Here is a 24,974-nt window from a genome sequence, read left to right on the forward strand (position 1 = left end):
AACTTTTTACATGACGAGAGTAGTGGTGCACTCACTGTCGCATAGGGAAGATCGGACAAATGTAATCTCAAAAATAAAGTTAGAGAAGTGTCATTCAAAATTGTACATATCCTGTAAAAAAAAAAGTAGAATGTTACATTCACAAGAATTAATTAATGGACTAAAGCAAATTCTTCAAAATGTTTCCTCAGAATTACAATAATATGACACCACTATTACAAACAGTAAAAATCACAACGCAATATGTCTTTTATGTCAATATAATGTTTGATGTTTATATTTTCGTGATTAAAGGAGATACAAAATATATATGGAAGATCGGACAGGAGTGTTTCGCTACACAACTCCTCACTGTTGATGTCAGAGATGGACAGGACGCAAATATAATTTTTTGAAAGCCATTCATCTTTTCTGTTTAGCTGTTTGGAAACTGATAATAACAATCACATTTAACCGCAGACTGACAACCCTAAACTTGTCGACCTCAATGACGCTGGTATCTTCCACGTTTAGCTGAACATTTAATGCAGCATTCCTCAAAGTCTGGGAGCTGTTCAGAAACAAGCACAGGCGACATCGAGCGGTCTAGAAGTGTCATTGGTGGAAGTAGCATCCACTATCCACAATGTAGTCATACTACTGTGAAAAACAGTCCAATACAAATACACGTTATGAGTTCAATTGTTTTATTTAAATAGAAGTACAGACACATTTACAGCAATATTACCTCATATACAGAAATACCCTTTGTTGTTACGTATTATATCATTTGATTACATTATTGTCACGTTGTGTTGTAGCTGATCAAGATGAAGATGTTTCAACAACTTTTTATTTTAAAGACACTGCATACATTTTTGTATACACTAATATGTTTTGTCAGTAAATTATTTGTCTGCAAAGTAATTCAAAGTACAATATCTGCATCTAAAATTAAGTGGAAATAAATAATTAAATTACAAATCCTGGATAGTTACAAAGGTATGCAGGGCAGGTGTTACATTGTGCTAGGCAGTCAAGGTAAAGCAAGAGCTGTTGTAGACATTACAATATGTTTACATGAAACTGATTAAAGGGTTTATAATTGAAGTTTAATCAAAAATGATGAGAAAAACAACTAAAATGTCATTGTTTTATGATACTATTTAATATAGATAGAAAACAAGGCAAATATGAATGCTTTTAATATTATCTCAAGGTAATAAGTCAAGAGCTACAGGTTTTAGTGCTTTTCCAGATCTACGGTGTCACAGGGAGTGGAAGCTGGGTGCACAAACATCAACATCGGTTAATTTCTTTGCTTCCAGTAAATATTAAACCATACGGGTCAACCATGGGTCCCCAAAGCAGGGTCCTTTCCTGGGGGCCGATCCACCCTCACAGTGTTGGGGTCACATGCCAGCATCTCCCTCATCCAATCATCATCCAGCGCTCCCTCTATGAACTCCTCCAGACTGATGACAGCTAAAGACATAATAGGGACAGGCGATGAACACAGACAGAGAGTGTGTAGAGAGTGTTCTACACACTCCTTAATTCATGCCTGCAAGGGTTATTACAAGGGAGCTAGAGCATGTTAATTAACTACTGTCAATATTATTTTGGAACATAAAATTATAATTGTATACCTAAATAAACCACATAGGAAGAATATTAGTTGTATATGTTTTTTTTCTTCAATTTAAGTGTTATATGGACAACATTTACAACTCAAACTTCAGCAAAATATGTTGAACTCTACACCTTGTTGAGGAATTCATCATGTTTAGTAGATTTAGATTTAATGTGTGGACATTTCAAATGCTAAAGTTTTTATTATTTTATGCATTACCTCAGTTCTACTCCGTTCATAACTTTTGAAAAAGGCAATTTGAGCTATTTTTTCAGAGTTTTCATTTTTAAACAAATTCCACATATGCACTCTTTAAAAACATATATGCAAAAATAATTTCCTTACCATTATTGTCTTTATCTAATCGCAGGAATATCCTGTTGGTACATTCTTCAGCTGTAAGTGGGTTGGGTTTGGTTAAATCAGCTGCTAACCCCATTTTATTCACAGCCTGCGAACAAATGAAAACACAGTGCACTGAAAGATGATGGGGTATCATCTCATGATACATGACAAACAGTGTGACGCCAAGAAGCACGCACACACACACACACACACACACACACACACACACACACACACACACACAAACACACACACACACACACACACACACACACACACACACACACACACACACACACACACACACACACACACACACACACACACACACACACACACACACACACACACACACACACCTGCATAATCTCCCGCATCTCCTCCCGAGTGATGGCTCCATCTCTGTCTTTGTCATAGAGCTTAAACGACCACCGCAGCTTTTCCACAGCAGAGCTTTCAACCAGCATGCTGATGGCCATGACGTACTCCCTGAAATCCACCACCCCGTCCTGAAGAGAAGCACTTTCATTATCATCTTGTATTGTTATTTACTCCTCTTAATTATTTTCAACATTATGAAGTGTTCAGGGTTGCATTCTCGAAAAATCTCGCCATAATTTTTTTCTCAACTAATCAATTAATTGTTCAATCAATACATTTATAGAAAAATGTTTTCCTATGTGACATGTGAAATATAGATCTAAAAACCACCTCAGTATTAGAACTTCAAAAGGTATGGCTTATTTAAAGTTGAGGTACCCAAGGATACTTTCTTTTAAAGTTTGTAACTAGGGTTAGGGTGAGGTTAGGGTTAGTATTTGGTATGCACTATATTGCGTTGGACACATTTTCAGTTAAATGGGTAACACTTTACAATAAGACAACCCTTATAAAGGATTCATAAAGGGTTTATAATTAGGTTATTAATTAGGTTTTAAACACTTTATCAATCATTAAGAACCATTTATAAACCAGCTCTAACAAAGTTTTCATACATCAACACAGGCTCTCTATTTGGCAAGTTGACTAAGGCTTATATTGGCTTTAGCGAGAATCAACTCAGTGAACAACAGATACCAAGGATGCTCGCTGATGAAGAAGACGAAGTAAGAATATAAGACTTAGCAGTACAGATACATGTGGGCGGCTCACTATTTGGCAAGCAACCGGTCACAGTTGCCCTGTTTATCTCATGTCTTATGAAAGCTTATTAATGATTTATAAAGTGTTACAACCTAATTAATAAACAAATTACAAACTATTCGTAAACCGAAATCTCCAAATAGCAAGAGGCTGAAAACAGCATATTCTGCCATTTCTTTAATGAATAATTACTTATATATTTAATTAGTTAATAGATTAATTAATTAGTTGACTACTTGTTGTAGCCCAAGATATATTTGTTTGATTTATCAATTACAATCATCTTGCGAAGTAGGAAAACTATCCCTCCAGACTTGAGATTCAAAGATTCCATTTTAAGAGATATTTAGCATAAAGTCATAGAATCATTTTCCTACCTCATTATTGTCCAATGTGCGAAATATCTGTTCTGCATACTCAGCTGACTCACTGCCCCCTGTTCCATTGCAGAAATGCTTTTGAAACTCATGAAGAGTGATTAGTCCACTTGGACATTCAATAATAAACTTCCTATCAGAAAAACAAAGAAACAAATGTTTTTTAAAGGAAATAACAATGTCAGTTATTGTAATACACAAGAAAACACAGAGGCAGTCTGGGTGAGGGTCAGATCTGTAGCAGGACAAACATGTCCTTTAAATTCAGAATTAAGAGAATTAAGGTCAACCTATATCCCTAAGCTTGCTTACACCTAGGGACAGTTCTTAGGTAATTTAATGAGGCCAAATGATTTTTAACCACTTTAACATGGCAAAGTAAAGCTGAGCAGCAGTTTATCGTCCTGGAAATAAAAAAGGTAGAAAAAATATTCCACAGGAAGTACAGAAACAAATAAAGTTACAAAAGGGCAAGTAGATACAATTTAAGATAGACAGTGACATTTTCTCTCAAACAATAGCATTCTACAAAACAATTATAATTGTTTTGATGTAAGTAGGGTAGTTTCATGGTCATATCCATTACATAAAACCCTTAAGCTGCATCCATACAGTTGAAGCTATGCATGTACATTATAAAATCAAGTGAAAATCTTACCTGTACCATTCGTGCAGCTCCATCACATAAGACCCGCCTCTCCTACAAGGCAGGGTCGCAGCCTGGCCCATTCTGTGAAGGAGCAACAGCTCTGCATTCACTACTCACTTTATACATACACACTAAATCCCAGTTTATGCCGTGCTTTCTAAGTGCAACAGCCACTACCTTATCACATTTGACAAATTACTCAAAGCCAATCTCCTTAGAGGGGAGGAGGGAGGGGGCGGGAGCGGGAAACGTGGGTTCAGTATTAAGCACATGTAATTACCTATAAAGCTGGTAGCTCCGTCACAATCAACTCAGTGAAGACAGAAACATGGGAGAAAAAGTGTTAAAGCCTATGGTTAAAGCCTAATTAAATGTTTGAATTCAGTGTGGCTGTTTAGTGTAGATATATACCCGAGCTTCCTGTTGAGGGTTTAGTAAACTAATATTTATTAACATGACAATGGGAGCCCAGACATGATGATAGTAGCAGCAATGGACAAATACAGTAAGTGCTTCCACTGGGGCCCAAACATCAATCAAGAAGGAACTTATAAAGTGGCAGGAAGTTGTACAACGAGTCAGAGACAATCTCCCAGAAGCACAATATAGGCTAAGGGTTAATGTTCTTCCTCCTGCGCAGTGACGTTGTGTCACGACTACGTCTTCATTTCCCAGGTCTTATGACGCAACACATTTCCAAAACTAAAAATAACTGATACAAAGGTGGCATGCAAGTAATCACAAAGCAGGGCAAGACATCAAAACATAATGTTCACTTACACAATCTGTGAATTTCAAAAGAAGACAAACGCAAAACATGTGACCACTCAGCAGGTTTATCACTCAGTCACCACCAAATAAGCTTAAGTGCAGCTTTCTAGGGAGATTACAGCCACAACAACAGATCAAAAACATAATGCAAATTGGACTTCATGCCTTTGAAAAAGACCAGCCGGTGTCTATGGCACGATTCTGTAGCTCTGCTTGTTTGGTTAGGTATGGGAGACATTCTCCTGTTTTAAGCAAGCTTTCGCTTCAATCATGATGTGCTTCAAGTTAATCCAATGGTTCAGAGGCTGCCAGGTTGTCTGAGCAGACGTGTCCAAAGGCATCAGAGAGAAAAGAGAGTATTCTTCATGGTTCACAACAAACTTTTCAAGATTTCTTACTGGATAGGCCACACCTCAAGTCGTCCTCATAGGATGAATATAAATTGTGGACCGACACACCAACAAGAATGATGGCATGACCTAAAAGCAACACAGTTCATATGTTCTATACTTGGGAAACACAAACGTTGACTGATCGGTTTACAAATGATAGAGGGTAAGATGCACGTGTTAGAGTTGCAACAATAATTACACAAACATGTCACGCCAAAACAACAGAAAGGGCTGTTTCCAGCCTCTCTTACATGTCCTACTTTTCTTTATTATATATATATATATATATATATATATATATATATATATATATATATATATATATATATATATATAAACAACTGCATTACTATGGGATTGTTTAGATACATCTAGACATTAAAGACATCACCTTGGACTTAACAAAAATACTAAATATTGTATGGAAAATACTTTAATCTGGGGCGGTTATGGCTAACCTAACCCCAAATTGCTCTAGTGTGTATACATTGCTTTGGATAAAGTGTAGGCTAAATTTGTGATGTACACAAAAAAATGTTTTGTCAATTATAAAAATAATCATTAGTTGCAGCTCTAACAGATATACAGTCTAAACACTAATGAAAAATACTTAAATGTATGTATACTGATTTAGCTTTTTTCATTTCACAGCCTATTAGACTCCATCAATGTACAACACTCATAATTATTCAGGTAAAAAGGTTTTTGATAAATGTAACATCAAAAGGGTATCAAATAAGAGTGAGGGAATCAATGTGCCAACAGAAAATATCACTGGATTTGTGTATGTTCAAGTTCTTTACATAACAGTCAGCAAAACAACACAAAGGCTTACATTTTTTTTAAATGAGCCAATGCAATAGTTTTCTTTAGCTTACATTGTTTTAAAAAATATACCACTGTGAGACAAAACATTTAGCAAAGTTACATATTATGTTCTTTACCTTATGAACCCATTAAGCCATCTAATCAGTGGGACACCAACACAGAAATCATCATGATGGCTGTCAATATTTTTTTTTGTAAAATCCAAAAAACAAAACTCTACATGAGGTAAAATTGCAAAAGGGATCCAAACAACTCGTTCACGTTTGTCACCAACTATAATATTACACGGCTTTTGGAGACATGCAAGAGTTGGAGTAAAAATCACACAGAAAAAAAACAAGTAACATAGCTTAAAATGAATGGAACAATAGCTTTGCATAGAATAATCCCTTAATAATCATTTGCTAGGGCAGCACAATATATTCTTTTCTTTTTTTACGTCACCGCAATGTCAACTTAAAACCATCGCGAAAGACTGTTGATATTGCACTCAGGGATTTCTTTAGTTATTTGAACGAGTAGAAGTAGAAAACGTGACTTTAAATAGTAAATATTCTTTTTTCTTTTGGTGTTCAGTTCAATTTGTTCAATAAAAGAATAATTTCCTGTCATCTTTTCCATTTCAACATGCAATCTGTTGTATTTTAGCAATGTACTGAAAGCAGCAGAAAGGCAGAACAGACTTTAATATCTGTTTATTTAACTCAAGTAATATAGTTATTCAATGTTATCACATATCTTATATTCGAAGTATAGTTGAGTGCCTCTAACAAGCACATACAGTAAAAGTACAGGAGAAAACCAGCTAGAGCTATGGCTTACCTGCAAGATTATAATGCTGATGATCAGAGTCAGAACACAGACGTAGGTGAACCACTACAGACTAATGACTAGAAGAGTATGTAGGAAAGGATTTCAAACATTGGTGTTTAAATGTGGCAGCTGTTTCCATTACATCCTGAGGTTCAACTTCTACCATCAGACTAAAATATCATATCTTTTTTATAATATAATTTGTAATCAACCAACATGTATTGATAAAAGTCACAGATTTTCAATGGCTTTGCTGCTCACCGTTGCCAACAGCAACTCCTTTGTGTGGCTTTTCACTTAGCATGAAGTGATTCTGTAGTGCTCAAAAATCAGTTCATGATTTGTCAACCAACCAAAGCGGTTGCTCTCCAACAAATGATAGGTTGATAATTGATGGCAATAAATGTTAAATGTTTAGAGTTCAGGGAATAAAATCCAGGGCTATATTAGATGTATATAGAAGCGTACATACCAAAAAATAAAAATATTCTTCCTATGCAAACCGTCCCTTTTAAGATATGGCTTGAAGACATGATGTTTGCAAATCTCATACCAAATCCAGGCTGCTGGACTGTTTCTGTGGAGAGTGTTCAGATACTGACAAGAGAAAATCTCTGAGTGGCCCACCGTTAGGTGACTCTCAAAGCTCGAGGTTATGGAAGTGTGGTTTGCCGTGGTACACTGGCTACCTACGGCTAGCATCCTGAGGGGTCAACGAGACGGGACAGGTTGTCTTTCTAGTATTTTCATTAACATACAGAACCCAATCAAATGACAACCTCTACAAAAAAAAAAAATTCAGTGCAATCTTGTTTTTGTTTGCATCGTCAGGCCTAACCTTTGTTTAAATGTAGGTGGAGAAGAAAATCCCAAGTCATTTTTAATGGTGTTCATGGGTTATTCAGCCTTGTGAGAGGATGACAGTAGATGTGAGGGACAGCGTGCGAGGGCAGGCCGCTGTAAGGCTTTAGAGGCACATCCTCCTCCTGACGAGGGTCAACAGGTCGATCTCGCTCCCTGTTACAGCAGCCACACAAAGACTACACAGCTTATGTGGCAAAACATAACTCAACTAATAAATAAAAAAAGGAATGCCAAGTCTTAAGAGGGAGCATTCAAGCAGTTCTCATCACAAAAATGAGCGTTCAAGTGTTTTTCAGTGTGCTGCGGTGTCACACAGAGCAGGTTCTATAAGGACCAGTGCATCTCTTCAAAGTCCACGGCCTCGCCCAGGTTGGTGTCCGTCTCCAGAAGGCTCATGATGACCGCCATGGCTGCTTCGTCACTGCTGAGACTGCTAAGGCCCGGTCCAACCACGCTGTCCAAATCCATCTGGGGATTCTCCCCTGGGAAACATTTAAATAGAGGAGAGAATTAAATACGATTCTATAAACAACTTTGAAGGGAATATAACATCAGGATCTGAAATGGTACCCATGAGAGACTCTGCTCCTGAGAATGTAGCTCCTTGAGCATCCTCCTCTGAGCTGGACTTTCCTGCAATCTCCATGTCTGTCGCCTCTCCGTTTGGCACCTAGAAACCAAAAAAAGAGGGAATTATGGCGCCAGCAGCAACATGCAGGAGTTTGACCTGTGCTCGTCAGAAAGTCGCTATCATTTCCAAGTACATTATAGCTATGATTGCATTAGTTTAGGTTTGTTCTACCTTGAAAAAATATATTTTGCAAGACATTTTTACTGTCAAACATTTCAACAAAGCTTAAGCTGAAAACCAACATGAGCTTTGTTGACTAAATGTCTCCTGATCCCATATTTGCAAACATGCATGATTTTATTAATAGTATAAGTAGTGAAAACGGAGGTCTAATAGAGGTCTATGATTTGATTGATGATAGAAATGTTTTACATATCCATACATGGACACTACACACCTGTTAGGATATAAGTCAGTTCAATTACTTCATATTAGTATATGTATCATAAATTACACTGAGCATTTTCGGACACGAGCTGCAATGATTAGTCTACTTATATTGGCAATATGTTTTTACTGACTTTGAGAAACTGGGATGGACATCTTACATTTAAAAAAAATGTTTTCTGAAATGTTATAGATCAAACTGTTTTGAAAATAATTGGGAGATTAGTTGATAATTAAAATAATAGATGCGCCACCGTTTTGGACTCGGGCTGAAAATGTTCAGGTATTTTTATGACTGGGACAAATGCACCAATGATCACATATTTGAATGTTCAACAACTTACATTGTTGCTGATTTGATTGTGGGGGCATTTATCTTGGGATAGACTGAAAGGGCTGACGCTGCCACTGGAAGGTGAAGAGTTCATCCTAAACCAACACAGATAAAGATATATGTTTAACTGCACAAAGTAACATCAACAAAAACTGCAGTTCGAGATTAGAAAGATGCTGGCTGAATCACATTTACACATCTCTCACTTGTTGGAATCCAGCAGCTCGTTGGCGATCTGGGTCCCGATGCTTCCAGCATAAATCATAGCTCCAGGTGTGGTGGAGATGCCTGGTATAACTGGAAGGGACTTCTTGCCATCTTGTAAAAAATAAAGTTTACAAATGAAATAAACAGAAGTATGCTATGGCACAATTTGTATTGTTCAAAGCTAACAATCAGATAAAATCCTTAAATACTTTTTTTAACCGACCTTCAGAAGTCTTGGAAGTGCTTGACTGTTCAGCCTTGTTTCCTGACCGACAGGTTCGACTGTTATCACACCTAGTTGTTGCAAGCGTTGATTAATATACTGCGTATCTGTCTCAGGTAATATATCTAGGTAATGCATGGAGGGACTGAAGTGTATACTCACGATATAACTGTGTTTGTTGACACTAAGTATTCCACTTCTTTGGTCCAGGGATTTACAAAACTAAACCACTGACTTTGCAGAGTGACAAAAGAGCCACTTTTTGTTTTGAACTTATAGCAGTTTGTCTCTATTTTTTCTTTACTGCGCAGCACTGCGAAAAAACAAACAAAGGTAGGATGAATTACAGACTGAACAGGAAAAGAAACGTCAGTATGATCTGATAGATGCAGATACCACCGTAAGCACAGGAAAAGCGTATAGAAATAGGGGCAATGCATCACAATTTTGCAACAAACTGGAATCAGATTAACAGAAAAGTAAAAAAGATTGACCTTTACATCAACACTGCAGCTGTATTGTATTTACAAAAATGTAATGTAACCAGAGTGCTGCAGGAATACATTTGTTAGTTAGATTACTTTGGATTTTGGATTATAGCAGAAAATAAGATCTAAACTGTTAACTCATTTAGTGATTTTATAATGAATTCCTGCATTCATGTATTGACCTACATAGTTAAAGATTGTTCATCATCAAATAATAATAATGCATCTGAGACAATTGGAAAAAAGTAAACGTTTGAGTTCACAGAAAAATGTAATTTGCCTTTTCGGTGTCTGTCAGCTAAATGCGGTAAGTCGTCTTGGTGGAAGTACTCGTAGCATGATGTCCCGAGCAGTTCTTGGGGAAGATAACCAAGAATGGTGGTCGCTCTGCAGAAGAAGAATGAAAAGTAAAATGGTATTTAAGACATCTTATTGTTAAAAAAAAACTGTATGCAATAAACTGTAAAGAAATGTTTTTTTTATTCAACTCCACCTTTGATCGACAAAGGTGAATTTTCCATCCATGGCGTAGCGCGTAATGAACTCTGTGGGTTTAACTCGGACTTCTCCATTAACCTGGGGAGAGGAGTGGGAGTGGACACGTCCCACCGCCACCAGGCAGCTGAAGTGGGAGCTGTCCTGCTTGTCTGCCTCGCCCTCCCCCTCCCCCTCTGCTCCCAACTGAGTGGTGGGCCAGCTGCGCATGTAGCCTGTACAGTGGACTGTGCAGTACTTCTGGGACTCTGGAGTACACGAAGACACAAATCACAATATGCAAACAAAAAGCAAAATATAAATAAACTGTGTAACTTGACCCCAAGTCTGACATTGTGGCCACCACATTAGAGAAAATCAGACAACTGGGACACTCCAAGCTATAGTATGAGTACTACAGTATATTGTTGGTAAGAAAAGTTTCTCATAACATGATCACCTATATATACAGGACTGTCTCAGAAAATTAGAATATTGTGATAAAGTTCTTTATTTTCTGTAATGCAATTAAAAAAACAAAAATGTCATACATTCTGGATTCATTACAAATCAACTGAAATATTGCAAGCCTTTTATTATTTTAATATTGCTGATTATGGCATACAGCTTAAGAAAACTCAAAAATCCTATCTCAAAAAATTAGAATAGTTCCTCAGACCAAGTAAAAGAAAAAGATTTATAACAGCAAAACACAATCAAACATTTGAAAATGTCCATTAATGCACTCAGTACTTGGTTGGGAATCCTTTTGCACGGATTACTGCATCAATGCGGCGTGGCATGGAGGCAATCAGCCTGTGGCATTGCTGAGGTGTTATGGATGCCCAGGATGCTTCAATAGCGGCCTTTAGCTCATTAGCATTGTTGGGTCTGGTGTCTTTCAGCTTCTTCTTCACAATACCCCACATATTCTCTATGGGGTTCAGGTCAGGGGAATTTGCAGGCCAATCGAGGACAGTAATGCCATGGTCAGTACACCAGTTACTGGTGGTTTTGGCACTGTGGGCAGGTGCCAGATCATGCTGGAAAATGAATTCCTCATCTCCATAGAGCTTTTCAGCAGACGGAAGCATGTAGTGCTCTAAAATCTCTTGGTACACAGCTGCATTTACTCTGGGCTTGATGAAACACAGTGGACCAACACCAGCAGCTGACATGGCTCCCCAAACCATCGCTGACTGTGGGAACTTCACACTGGATTTCAAGCAACTTGGATTTTGCTCCTCTCCAGCCTTTCTCCAGACTCTGGCGCCTTGACTTCCAAATGAAATACAAAACTTGCTTTCGTCTGAAAAGAGGACTTTGGACCACTGTGCAACTGTCCAGTGCTTCTTTTCCTTAGCCCAAGTCAGACGCCTCTTCCGTTGTCTTGAGTTCAGAAGTGGCTTGACCATGGGAATACGGCTATTGTAGCCCATTTCCCGGACACGTCTGTGAACAGTGACTTTTGATACCTGGACTCCAGCTTCAGTCCACTGTCTTTGAAGCTCCCCCAAATTCTGGAAGCGACTCTTCTTCACAATGCTGTTAAGGCTGCGGTCATCTCTCTTGGTTGTGCAGCGTTTCCTGCCACATTTCCCCCTTCCAACAGACTTTTTGTGGATGTGCTTTGAAACTGTACTCTGTGAACAGCTTGCTCTTTGAGAAATTTCTTTTTGTGTCTTACCCTTCTGATGGAGGGTGTCAATGACGGTCCTCTGGACAGCAGTCAGATCAGCAGTCTTCCCCATACTTGTGATTTAGTTTACTGAACCAAGCTGAGTGTTTTTCAAGGCTCAGGAAACCCTTGCAGGTGTTTCGAGTTAATTAGACGATTCAAGTGATTCGTTGAACACCCTACTAGTATACTTTTTCATGATATTCTAATATTTAGAGATAGGATATTTGAGTTTTCTTAAGCTGTATGCCATAATCAGCAATATTAAAATAATAAAAGGCTTGCAATATTTCAGTTGATTTGTAATGAATCCAGAATGTATGACATTTTTGTTTTTTTTAAATTGCATTACAGAAAATAAAGAACTTTATCACAATATTCTAATTTTCTGAGACAGTCCTGTATATACGCTTGCATTATGAAACGTGATAAATGGAGAACTATGGCTCATTTACTGGGAAGCAGTCACACTTTGGACCTGCATTGCAGTCACTTCACACAGTATCTTTGCTTTATGGTTTCCGTTCAACTCTGCTTGACAGTTTGAGAAACTGCAGTTTACACAAATACTTTTGGTGAATGGAAGCCTTCTTGATAAATTAAATATTAGCTGTTACACAGGGACCCAGATACATTTAAATCCTGAATGTACAAATGTGATTTGATAAATAAACCACTGAATCGTTTCCCAACCTTTCTTTTTGGAGGTGCTGGCCTGGAATTCCTTCTCCTCTACTTTGACACAAATCTTGTTTATCTTCATGCGACAGAAGAATGAGCGGCGTGCGCCCGTACACAGCCGTGCCGCACCCACGGGGAGGTCAGCCTGGACCTGCAGACCGGCTGGAGACATGACAGGAGGGTTAAAGGTGATCTCTCCCTCTCTCGCACACACAAGGAAAGATAAAAAAATGCTTTACTTTTAGCATCTATTAGCCGTTCACGAGGGAATAATTCAGAGGCTGACAGCTGCTCCTTCACTTTCCCCATGTCCTTTGGGTGAATGTAATCAAACAGGCTCTGTCCAATCAGCTCCGCCTGTAGGAAGAGCAAACAGCTGATCAACCCGCCCTCAATACGATGTCTATACTGATAACGACAAACAATTTCCCCGGAACACACCAGGTAGCGCGTGGAGAAAAGATCAAGCATTTTAAGATTTTAGCAGCAACAAGGGGAACAATTAAAAACAAAACTAATAAAAAAGCCAAAACATTTTATTTTTCATTATCTGGCAGTCACAGTTGTCTGTTTAGAATTACTTTTCAGCAAGCATTTTGAACTGTAATTTGGCTTTTTTTGGGAATATATAAAAGATCTATCATGATGTAGTATAACAGAGGAAAGTAAGACTAATGTGTTTTGAATCAACAAAAATGAATTCAGTATTTATAAAGTCTAAAAGTTGTGAAATCTGTGCACAGTTTAAAATGTGATGCTACAGACCCACGCTCACGCTGGTGTGTTTTAGTCCATGACCTCTGGTGCCAAGACAATGCAAGCCACCTGGTCTGTCCGTGGTTTCACATGAACAAAGATGATGAAGATAACAAATGTAAAAGCATTACCCGACTATAATTTAATATCTTCGTGACGGACTCTGAGACGAACACTATTTTCCCACGATCACAGCCCACCACAAACAGGAACCCGTCTGCAGCCTGGACAACAGAGAGGCAAAGGGTGAAATATTGTAATGCAATAAGAAAACATTGTAACTTCCTCACAGGATATAGTTAAGTTTGAATTAAAAGCTACTGTGCACAACTTTTTGTATCTATATAGTACACTATGCGTATAATATAAGCATAGTGTACTATATACATTTATTATACAAGTCTTGTTTCTGTCCCTTTAGGAGATTGGTATGTTACGGTGGCCCTGAAGTGCAAAACACCACAGCATTTCACAAAACACTACAGCATTTCACAAAACACCACAGCATTTCACAAAACACCACAGCATTTCAGAAAACACTACAGCATTTCACAAAACACTACAGCATTTCACAAAACACTACAGCATTTCACAAAACACCACAGCATTTCAGAAAACACTACAGCATTTCACAAAACGCCACAGCATTTCACAAAACACAACAGCATTTCACAAAACACCACAGCATTTCACAAAACACCACAGCATTTCAGAAAACACTACAGCATTTCACAAAACACCACAGCATTTCAGAAAACACTACAGCATTTCACAAAACACCACAGCATTTCAGAAAACACTACAGCATTTCCCAAAACACCACAGCATTTCACAAAACACTACAGCATTTCACAAAACACTACAGCATTTCACAAAACACTACAGCATTTCACAAAACACCACAGCATTTCACAAAACACCACAGCATTTCAGAAAACACTACAGCATTTCACAAAACGCCACAGCATTTCACAAAACGCCACAGCATTTCACAAAACGCCACAGCATTTCAGAAAACACTACAGCATTTCACAAAACACTACAGCATTTCACAAAACGCCACAGCATTTCAGAAAACACTACAGCATTTCACAAAACGCCACAGCATTTCACAAAACACTACAGCATTTCAGAAAACACTACAGCATTTCACAAAACACTACAGCATTTCACAAAACACTACAGCATTTCCGAAAACACAACAGCATTTCACAAAACGCCACAGTATTTCCGAAAACACAACAGCGTTGCCGAAAACGCCACAGCATTTCACATTGGACGGAAAGAGTATTCCTTTAGGGAGAACACTTCTTGTTTGTTATTGGACAGAGCCAGCCAGAGAAGCACTGCTGTGATTGGTTGTTTTTGCTGCCAGTCAAGAAATGACGCTTCGTGATTGGTCAGCACCTGACAGCGCAATATGTCCCAACACATCAGCCGTTAGCTGTTAGCACACACTCAGAGCTCACAGCTCCTCATATCTGTTCAGAAACTGGACAAAAGTTGAACAAGTACAAACCACAGACTGTCTGTGTCATGGCGAATACAGTCGCTGCTTTATTTATGTCTGTATGACGTTTTTGTGAGTGTGGACGGAGCAGCTACAGGTTAGTTTAGCCTGATCGATCCGATTCCATTCCGAAAACACGGATTTAAAAAAAAAAGCTTTTCGCCTGCCGTTTTGTCTGCAGACTTGTCAAAGCATTAATTCATGGTTTTTATTAACCGGTATCAGTATGTTTTTACTTCAGCATCACTTTGAAACGTGAATTACAATTAAATCACGGTAAAATATGTTCATTTGGTTGTAGTTGGTATCTCCAACTACAACAACCGCCCCGCTCCCTCTCCAGCGCATCTTTTTTGAATGACAGGAGCAAACACAGCTGACAGCCGCGGTGAAACTCGAGCGATTAGAGCGATGCGAATATTGGGTAGTCTACCATAGTATTTACAATGAGATAAGCCCCTTAAAAACCATGAATTAATAAAGCATTAATTCATGTTTTTTTCGCATCGCTCTAATCGCTCGAGTTTCACCATCGGAAGGTAAAAGATTAGCTCCTCACGTGAGAATGGTTTGTTTACCTTTAGGATAAGGTGTTTGAGTTCATCGTTGGGAAGGAATGAGGGTTTGTAGTTGGCTTCAGAAAAAGAACTTGATGAACCTGAAAATAAAGACAAAGATGTTTCAATGCCACTCTATCAGTAACAACAAGTACTCACTAAGTGAACTGTTCAGATCTAGGAACATGATCAAATTGCCAACTAGAACTACTGCCCTACATTTCTACAGTATGTCTCTGGCAAACAGACATTCCTTTTCTATTAGACATTTTTGTGTAATTGTCATAATTAGCATGAATTGTTTGTTAGGTCACAGTGACTTAGAACTTCAACCACAAAAATATTATCTGTTCTCTGATCTGATCTCTTTAAATTCCACCTTCAAATAATGTGCTTTACAGACTAAAATGTTTTTCTTACAACCTGACTAATTGTGTGATGCTTATTTTTTGCTAAAAAGGATGGGCTAAAGAAAATAAAGCCCAAATTGCAATAAACCATGAATCAAGTAAATGCTAAATCGGTGATATTAGGTTGGATTATCTTTAACATGTTACCTTTGAGAGATTTAAGGTGCTGCACGGCCATTCTGAGCACAGTGAGTTTGTCCAGCTTACGGGACATGGGGTTACACGTAGGGATCATGGCTGATAGTTTGTCAATGAGATTGTTCATTTTGTCCCTTCTCCTCTTCTCAATTTGGCTGTGTGGTTCCCTGTAGAGACATTAAAAGGAGAAACAATCAAGCTGCTTCAAATGAGTTTTGTCCTTTTACTGAAGCATATTCTTAAATGTGACAACGAATATTATTACAAGATTGGGTATAAAATTACAAACAAACGTTATCAATGTGGTGGTGTCAAAAATATAACCAACCTGAAGCATTTCATTTTGACATGTTGGTCCTCACCATCTGACCTGTAGAGCGAAAAACACAATTAGAAATATTTTTACGCCAAGCAATAACAAGCACATGCAGAACAGCACAAAATAAACAGATGAGCTCTGAGAATTGTTAATTAAGCAAACAGCACCCATTGTGGCTCTCATCCATATCTTCAATGTCCATATCCATGGAGGCAGATTTTGTGTCCCTAGGAAGAAAATTCAAGAATATCAATAGTAACTAGCAACAATTTAGGTCACTGGATTTAAGAGATTTTCTGTAAGCCATATTAAAGCAATCACACTACTGACTGGTTGTCCACGCTGCCCTTACGCTTCCGGGGCATCTCCATGGTTGCGGACATGCCAGCAGCTGAGGCCGGGGTCATCGGGCTGGGCAAGGACACAGAACCACTTTGTTTATCCTCAACCAGCACATCTGCTGAAACACATCAACACAATGAGCTGTAGCTGACACAACGAGATGTAATTGTTCATAAGGAGGGGGGTTCATTTATTTTGGAAAAACATTCCATTGCACTATAAATCTTTCAGATTGCACTTTCTCTGATGTAAGCGATAAAGAGTCAAACAGATGCATTGTCATATCCAGAGCTCGCCCAAATAGGATCACAATGTTCTCATTAAGAGCTCACAAACAGCGTTAGCCGCGTTCACACCGCAATACTTTTCCCACTTTAGTTCCGATATAGTTCCGAAATGTTGCGTTCACACCAAAAAGAGCCGGAAATAAAATTAGTTCATGAGAACCTTTTTACCCCCTTTTCCGTCCCTGCTCTCTAGCAGGGACTCTCATGCGGCTCTCTTGTGAGAAAAGAGCTATATTTCTGATTGGCTGGGCGGATTGCAAACCACGCCCCGTAAAACAAAAAAAAAGTGTTGTGAAGCCACCATTTTATTATCCTCGCATTAGCATTATTAGCATTAGCCCAGCGCAGAAACGCAGAGAGACTAACTTATGGCAACACAAAATAAAACATGGGAGCGGTGGAGATGAGGAGGTGTCGGCGTTCTGGCGATCGACTCGGAAGTAGAAGCTGCTGGGAGTCCCATCAGCTTCTACTGAAGCCAGTCCCCAACTCCGGGGACTTCCGGCCGGGGATTTTGGGCGGCAGTATACGCCGTGAAGTTGTTTGCGGCCTGCCAGTAAACCCAAAGCAGAAGAAGAAGAAGTGACGTCAGCGGCTTCATTTGCCTAATCCACCCCCAGGGACTTATTCCGGTGTGAACGCGATCTGTACTTAGTTCATCAGAACTAAAGAGTTCTGATTAACTAAGTTCTCATGAACCTTTGTGGGAAAAGTACTGAGGTGTGAAAGCGCCTCTGGTTGAGCAGTGACTCAGACCATTTTTTTTATTTTTGACTTGTAGTACTGATACCGTCCACTAGACTCCTAGTTAGGTTGCAAGCTGTGTACATGATTTAGTTCGGCAGCCAAATACTGCAAAATAATCTGTGACGCGTTTGTGTGTATTGTGTTTGTTTCCCGGGGAAACAATCACAAGAAACACCGGCTGTTGTTATGCCTGCTGTGACGTTAAGTTGCCGCTTGTAATTATGCCTTTACAAGCTTAAAAGTTGGATTTATCATCTGAATTTGGCAAAACAAGTTTAATATTCTAAAAACCAAGACTTTGTTTATTTGAAATCAGATGAAAACAAACTGTTTTTTTCCTCAGCGGCACTGAGGAACAGCAGAGTGCGGGTTGACAGGTGTCTGTGTTGACATTCCCCTTAATGCGGAATAAGGGGAATGCAGAGACTGGCTACAAGTGTCTTAGGTTCGAGTTAGACAACTAATGTATAGGTTAGTGTTCGGGGTGCACCGAATGGGAAATTCTTGGCCGAAACCGATACCGAAAATAGGAAACAGTTGGCCGAAAACCGAATGCCGAAAATGATTAATAGAAATATATATATATATATAATGTATACATTTTTTTACCAATGTTGTTCAGCTACCTGATTATGGAAAAAGACATGATTATGGCAAAACTTAACTTAAATAATAATCACTCTTATGGGTCCATAAAACATTTATTCAGCACTTTTGAATGCATACAGTACATTAATTCCAAGTCAAGTGCATTTTCTTTTCTCTGTAGGATAACTACAACAAAGTGCATTCAGAACAAAGCCAAGGTGTTTTAAAACTGCATAAACATCTAGGCCAGTAGGCCTACAACAAAATAGTGTAAATAAAGACTGTAACAGCCAGGCCTTCAACAACAACAAATGCACCTATAAGTGCATGCATACAAATGTGCAAACTGGATAAATCCACATGAATGTAACTATTTACAAATTCAATTACAATTCAATTTCAAGAATCTGTAAATAAGGCTGTCTGTCCTCATAAGCAAAGTAGTAAACATTGTATAAAGATACATAAAGTGAAAACTGGATACAAAATCCACAATCAATTACAAATTAAATTACAATTTCAAGAATCTGCAAATAAGGTGGTCTGTCCCATAGGTCTGTCCTCATGAGCAATGTAAACAACATTGTATCATTTAGATACCGAAAGTACAATATATTGAACACTGTGCTGCTGTCATTTCCCCCTAATGATAACCTGAGATGGTGAATTATAACTCACAATGAAAATTGTTCAGGAAAGTGGGTATAGAGTAGACATGTAGAACTAGATAAGCTTATGATAAGCCAGCCTTGTGTACTTATTAAGGAAAAGTGGGAGGTTCTTTTTAATGAACAGTAGCTTCTCTGCTTTATCAGCCATAAGTCTGTTCCTCTTCTCATCAAGCACATGAGAGGCAGCGCTGAACAGTCTCTCGCAGTCAGTGCTTGTGATTTGATCTTACTCCGCATATTTGTTCGGGTGTTTTGATTTCAAGTGGTGGAGTAATCCCGAAGTGGTGAAAGCCTTTGCAGTTACACCCCCTCGAGAAATGTCAGCTGAACACGTTTTACAAATCGCAATCCGCGCCTCTTTCTCTGATATTTTTAAATATCTCCAAGCGCCAGACATGTTGGCTGTGAGCCAACCGCGAGCATGGTCGCGCGCCGTGCTTGTCGCCGCCTTTTGATTACGTCATCACAACAACACGTTAGCTTACCAACGTAACCCTGTTCCCTGACATTCGGTTATATTTTTTTTTTCGGCCAACAGCCGAAAGGGCCTTTTTAACCATTTTCGGCCGATAATTTTCGGCGGCCGAATATTCGGTGCATCCCTAGTTAGTGTTCATTACTTCATGTTTATGTCATCTTAATATTTAATCTTGATGCACACACATTTTCCCTGCTTTACAAAGTTTAAAATAGTTTTATTCCACTGTTAAATAACCTGTTCAATACAAATATGCCACTTGTAACAATTAAATAACATTTCTGTGAACTGATATTTGTTTAGTTAGCTTATTAGAGGATGTTCCCTGAAAGATTGTAAAATGTCAATGAAGATGTCAGACTTAGTATATTTGTTAATAATTACATACAATACATGGATTTGTGTGTGTGTGTGTGTGTTTGTGTGTGTGTGTGTGTGTGTGTGTTACAAGTGAATCTGCGGCTCCTTGTTGGCCACTACATAAATTATGTGGCCCCCACCACCATCCAAGTTGCCCATCCCTGGTCTAAATAGTAGCAGGAATTGTGTTTTTGCTTTTGTTAAAGGAGATTCTTGAGTTTGCAAGATAAAGATTTCACATAGGAGATTATCAGATACTTCATTTAAAAAGGAAAATGTATCAATCTGATTCACTTTGAGGAAAATAATTCTCAGGTTAGATCCACGAAGAAAGTTGTGTTCCTTGTAGACAATTTCATGCTAAGCTAATCACCTGATGCAGAGGGAAATGCCATGGTTTGTCTGTCTAACATGCTACGGGTTAGGGCTGCACGATTTGGGGAAATAATCTAATTGAGATTTTTCTGACAGATATTGCAATTGCGATTTGCGATATTTGTTTTTAGCGACCCAATGAAAGTCTATTGTAAAATGCGGCCATATCTCCGGCTAGGAAGGTCGTATCAACGTGCTCCCGTCTCTAGCAACCCCGTAGCCCGAGCTACGAGTGAAAGAACTAAACTTACATGAAACTTCCGTTGCGTTACTTTAAAGTCAAGCTTCAGTTTAAGATTCACCCTGTAATAGATGTAAAACATGTGATGGAGCATTACTAACCTGACTCAGATGGTTTGTTTCACCAAACCATCTAGGAAAGCTCCATTGGAAGCCATTTGGAAAAGTATTTCAAAAATATTTGGCAGGGATTGGATCAATCTGTCTATCACCTACTATCATGGGCCACTTCTGATTGGTTAACAATGACTGGTACATGTGTAGCACAGCACTTCTGATTGATGTGGATGACTGTCACAAGAGGAACAAAAAAAAAAAAAAGAAGAATTTGCAGGCTTTGCGATTTGATAATTGCATCATTTCAAATCGCGATTTCAATTTAAAACCAATTAATCGTTCAGCCCTACTATGGATGCCTTTTAGACATGTGAGACAAGCAATTATTGGTCAATAATGTAATCAGCATTGTTTCAACACATTAATTTTAACAACATCAAAACAAGGCCGATAACCGTGATGTTATTATTTAAAAATCTGTGATGTTCTTATTTAAAAATCATGGTATGAAACGTTCATACCGTTTTATACTAGTTTTTTTTAGAGTGTAATGAAGTCTAGCGAACAACACGAAACAGACCGAATGTGGCACCTGTTTTAACTCTGCTCCACAGACCCTGTGACCCAAACAGCCATTAACAGATCAGCAACAATCAAGATTTTTAATCCCCCTACCCCTGTCAAGATTGGATGGATTACAGGGTTACCGTAAAGACATTCCACTTCCAACTCCCATAATCCCTCTCTCCTGTTCCCACATGATCCTAGCAGTGACTCACTCATTTACTCAATCCATGACTGAGCATCTGCTGCACTTAAACAACCCAAAGAGCTGTACTGTATGGTAAATGTTTGTTTGCTCGTCTCTAGTCTTAGTATCTGTCCTTGCAAGGACAATTTCAGACTTGATCTGGCCATTAAGTATTATTGTGGCATACCGTGTGTCATATGTCCATCTCAAAGTTGCACAGTAACAGCATCACGAGAAACTGATGATAGGATTACTATCCATAATTTGTATTTACTTAAAATACATTTATTATTGTGTTATTAGAGGCTTGTGTATGTATGTAGCAATAGTGAACTTTGTGGAAAAAGGTTTGAGTTACCCTTTGCCCACACCCCAAAAAAACCACACATGCTTATTTAATATCACATGACATGGAATCTATTGAAAATACGTGACTTTTCAATAAAGACATTGCTCATATTTAATCAAATATTCCCATAAAAACTGAAAAAGCACTAACATCCAATAAGAATAAGTCTGTCCAACTTTTCCATTGAGGAAAGGCAGTTCAGGGTGAGTTTCGTGGACATTTAAAATTTAATTTTAAACTGAATATTCTTGGGTTTCGGATTGACCAAGATATAAAGACATCACCAATGGACAGTTGGGGAAAGTAACTAAGTACATGTATTCAATAACTGTACTTAAGTACACTATGAGGTATTTGTACTTGAGTATTTTCATTTTATATTAGTTTACACTTCTACTGTACAATGTGGTAATAGTACTGTTACTGAAGTAAATAATCTGAATACTTGTTTGCCCATGGATTAGACAAACAACATTTGTAGAGAAATTGATCATGTAAATACTCGTTAGTTGAAGCACAACTTGTGTTTATTTCGACAGAAGAAGGTAAGGTGGTCTTCAACTTCTTGATTTCTGTAATTATATTGAAAGGGCAGCTGAGTAGATGCTGGACATGTAGAGTAACGTTACAGTCACTACGTAAAGACACCATGAAAATGGTACGGCTTACCTTCAGAAACGCTTGCTTGGTCTTGGCTAACATTAGACGGTTAGGCCCGGGCCCGGCGCCACGAGGGGGCAAAAGCGGGCATTGCCCCCTCAGTTGTATTAATTGCTTAGATCATTAATTAGATCAGATATGTGGGCAGGCAGTCAAGCAACGTGTAAAAAAGCCTCAACCCCAAGTGAGCTAGTCTTAATGTTAGCGTGTGTGCTTAGCTGTAAACACAGTCGGATGGGTGACCAAAACGTCCCCGTTTCCGGGCAGAGTCCCCGTTTTCGGTGGCTGGTACCCGGTTGAAACTCCCGAAAATGTTCCCGTTTTTGAACGTGCGTTAAAAAAAAATACAGCAAGGTGAAATCAAATGTTACATGTCAGTAAAAACAGAGTAACAGTGTTGTGCCTGTTTGTAGCGTTAGCGTATTTCTTCTTCTACTACTACTACTACTTCTTCTTCTTCTTCTTCTTTTGTCTTTAATGGTGAATCGCTTCCACTTGGAGCATATATCGCCACCTACTGTTGATTTATTAAATGTTCATATTAAATCCTTGTCCTCAGACCATTGTTTTTGAGGAACTTGAAGATCAGCTTGTTTGCTTAATTTCTTGATTTACTTTCGTATATTGACTTGAAATCCATGTTGTTTGACATCAACAAAAAATAAGACAAACAACTACAGATAACACCACACGTGATGTTTACTTATTATTTAGGGCTGTATGGATCAGGTTTTTGCCAAAGCGAGCCCTTTTACTAGAATAATAATATGTTATGTATTATATCAACCATATTGGTACAATGAGTGACATCTAGTGACAGATTTTGGAACATTGATTTGATTTTTCTCATGGCAGTTAGACTCTAGAGACAAACCAGGGGACTTTATTTTTATTTTCAATCTGTGTCTGTCCATTTGGTGTAGTATTTGATCCAATATTACATTTGGTTTATATATTAGTCAGTTTCTTACGAAATGCCAGGTTTTAGGCCTTGATTTGAACATTCAATCCTGAAAATAAAAAATCAACCAGATTAATGTTTATTTAATCCTGACCTGACTAGAGGTAAGTAAATCTGTATAGGAAGACGAGTTAACGGATAGAGGAGAAAAGGTTATGGTATAATTACAGAGCCTGTCCATTTATAAATTGAGGAAATCAATGTTAGTCTGTTAAACAAAGTTCGGCCATCTAATAATGTACTATCTAATATTAAAGATCAGAGGAAAAGAACAGAACGAGAGGGGTAAATCAAGAATAACAAATAAAGAAGCAAAAGATATTGTAGAGCAGTGAGAAGGAAAAAAGCTTAGTTTGTCAATACATTACATTGCCAGTATTTTTCGTTGTTGTGAAAAAAAAATCGCCCCCTCGGATTTTTTAACAGCCCCCTCAGTCATTTCATCCTGGAGCCGGGCCTGGTTAGGCCTGAACAGCAACACACATTAATGCTAGTTTGACACACAGTGACAATAGTTCGGTCGGAAAGCAAAGGCTATCAAAGTGTAAACAAAAATGTCTCGACTGTAATGGGCAGTAAAACCGGATACATTGACCCAGTTACCGGTAAACAGGCCTCGCTACCGTTGCTAAGCTAACGTTCGGCTTGGCTCGTTTATGTTAACGTTAGCAAACACCACACATACATATGTTATTAACGATGTCATTTGTGACAACCCGATGTGTTACGTCAGTCATATTCTGCACATTTCGCTGGCAATATGACAAACAATGTCGTGCAGTGTTATGTTACATAAATGGCGTAACGTTAGAGGGCGAGCTTGCTCTACTGATCTACTGACCTAGTTTTGAAATAGCGCAAAGTTGAGGTCAACCGGAGAAACATTGACATAAAAACACCACTGCGCTTCTACCCTTTCTTACAAACCATAATGCAGCTCATACTATGAATCACCAAGTGTACAAACTGGTGGATATGTTCAGTAGTGTTTCAATTACCTGCCGGTTCGCCTCCCACTCTGTCACCGCCGCCAGCCGCTGCATTCCTGGCCGACATGGCTGGAGCCGGAGCCGGTGCGCGGGGGACTCCAATGCATGGAGGAGGCAGTGGGCTGACTCTCCGGGATGTTGCTTTGGTAACAGGGCGGGGAGTGTGGGAGTCGAGACGGTGGTACAAGGTTGAACAACTGCCTAGTATTCCCTAAATGAAGAAAAAATAGTGAGAGGGCGCACCGAGGTAGCTGTATGCTGTGCAATCAGGGCAGAGCAGAGAACCGGAGGGAAACAATTCTTCGTCTCCTCCTACCGGCGCACCGGAGTCACCGCTGCAGTTTCACGACTCCCCCTGCAGTGCTCCACGCAATGGCCTCTATATAGAAATATAGGACAACATTCAGAGGTAAGAAGTAACTAGCTAAGTATACTAACTCAAGTAACTTGAGTACAACTTTGAGGTACTTGTACTTTACTTGAGTATTTCCATGTAGGCCTAATACTACACTCATACTCCACTACATTTAAA

At 38.7% G+C, this 24,974-nt stretch overlaps 2 protein-coding genes across 6 annotated transcripts; both read right to left on the minus strand.

Moving 5' to 3' along the window:
* Positions 1 to 773: 773 nt before the first annotated feature.
* On the minus strand, positions 774 to 4,268 carry LOC307041816 (guanylyl cyclase inhibitory protein). Of its 2 annotated transcripts, none has more exons than XM_079685357.1 (5): positions 4,136 to 4,268; positions 3,478 to 3,610; positions 2,317 to 2,466; positions 1,958 to 2,063; positions 774 to 1,464 (listed from the first exon to the last, which is right to left on the minus strand). In XM_079685357.1, the coding sequence occupies exons 1-5, from the start codon at positions 4,204 to 4,206 to the stop codon at positions 1,328 to 1,330; spliced, it is 597 nt and encodes a 198-aa protein (XP_079541483.1). In that variant the 5' UTR covers positions 4,207 to 4,268; the 3' UTR covers positions 774 to 1,327. The 2 variants fall into 2 exon arrangements, with proteins under 2 accessions (XP_079541483.1, XP_079541484.1); XM_079685358.1 differs by having other exon boundaries at positions 4,142 to 4,231.
* A 678-nt stretch (positions 4,269 to 4,946) lies between these two features.
* On the minus strand, positions 4,947 to 24,807 carry bmal2 (basic helix-loop-helix ARNT like 2). Of its 4 annotated transcripts, none has more exons than XM_079684717.1 (17): positions 24,452 to 24,807; positions 16,940 to 16,998; positions 16,755 to 16,814; positions 16,597 to 16,638; positions 16,278 to 16,435; positions 15,742 to 15,821; positions 13,785 to 13,877; positions 13,137 to 13,254; positions 12,910 to 13,059; positions 10,558 to 10,807; positions 10,345 to 10,451; positions 9,739 to 9,889; positions 9,577 to 9,647; positions 9,353 to 9,464; positions 9,157 to 9,241; positions 8,365 to 8,464; positions 4,947 to 8,276 (listed from the first exon to the last, which is right to left on the minus strand). In XM_079684717.1, exons 1-17 carry the CDS (start codon positions 24,494 to 24,496, stop codon positions 8,119 to 8,121), a joined length of 1,839 nt encoding a protein of 612 aa, XP_079540843.1. In that variant the 5' UTR covers positions 24,497 to 24,807; the 3' UTR covers positions 4,947 to 8,118. The 4 variants fall into 4 exon arrangements, with proteins under 4 accessions (XP_079540843.1, XP_079540844.1, XP_079540842.1 ...); XM_079684718.1 differs by having other exon boundaries at positions 16,918 to 16,998; XM_079684716.1 differs by having other exon boundaries at positions 16,918 to 17,044.
* Positions 24,808 to 24,974: the final 167 nt, after the last annotated feature.

This window comes from Notothenia rossii (assembly GCF_949606895.1).
Source record: "Notothenia rossii genome assembly, chromosome: 5".
Taxonomy (NCBI): domain Eukaryota; kingdom Metazoa; phylum Chordata; class Actinopteri; order Perciformes; family Nototheniidae; genus Notothenia; species Notothenia rossii.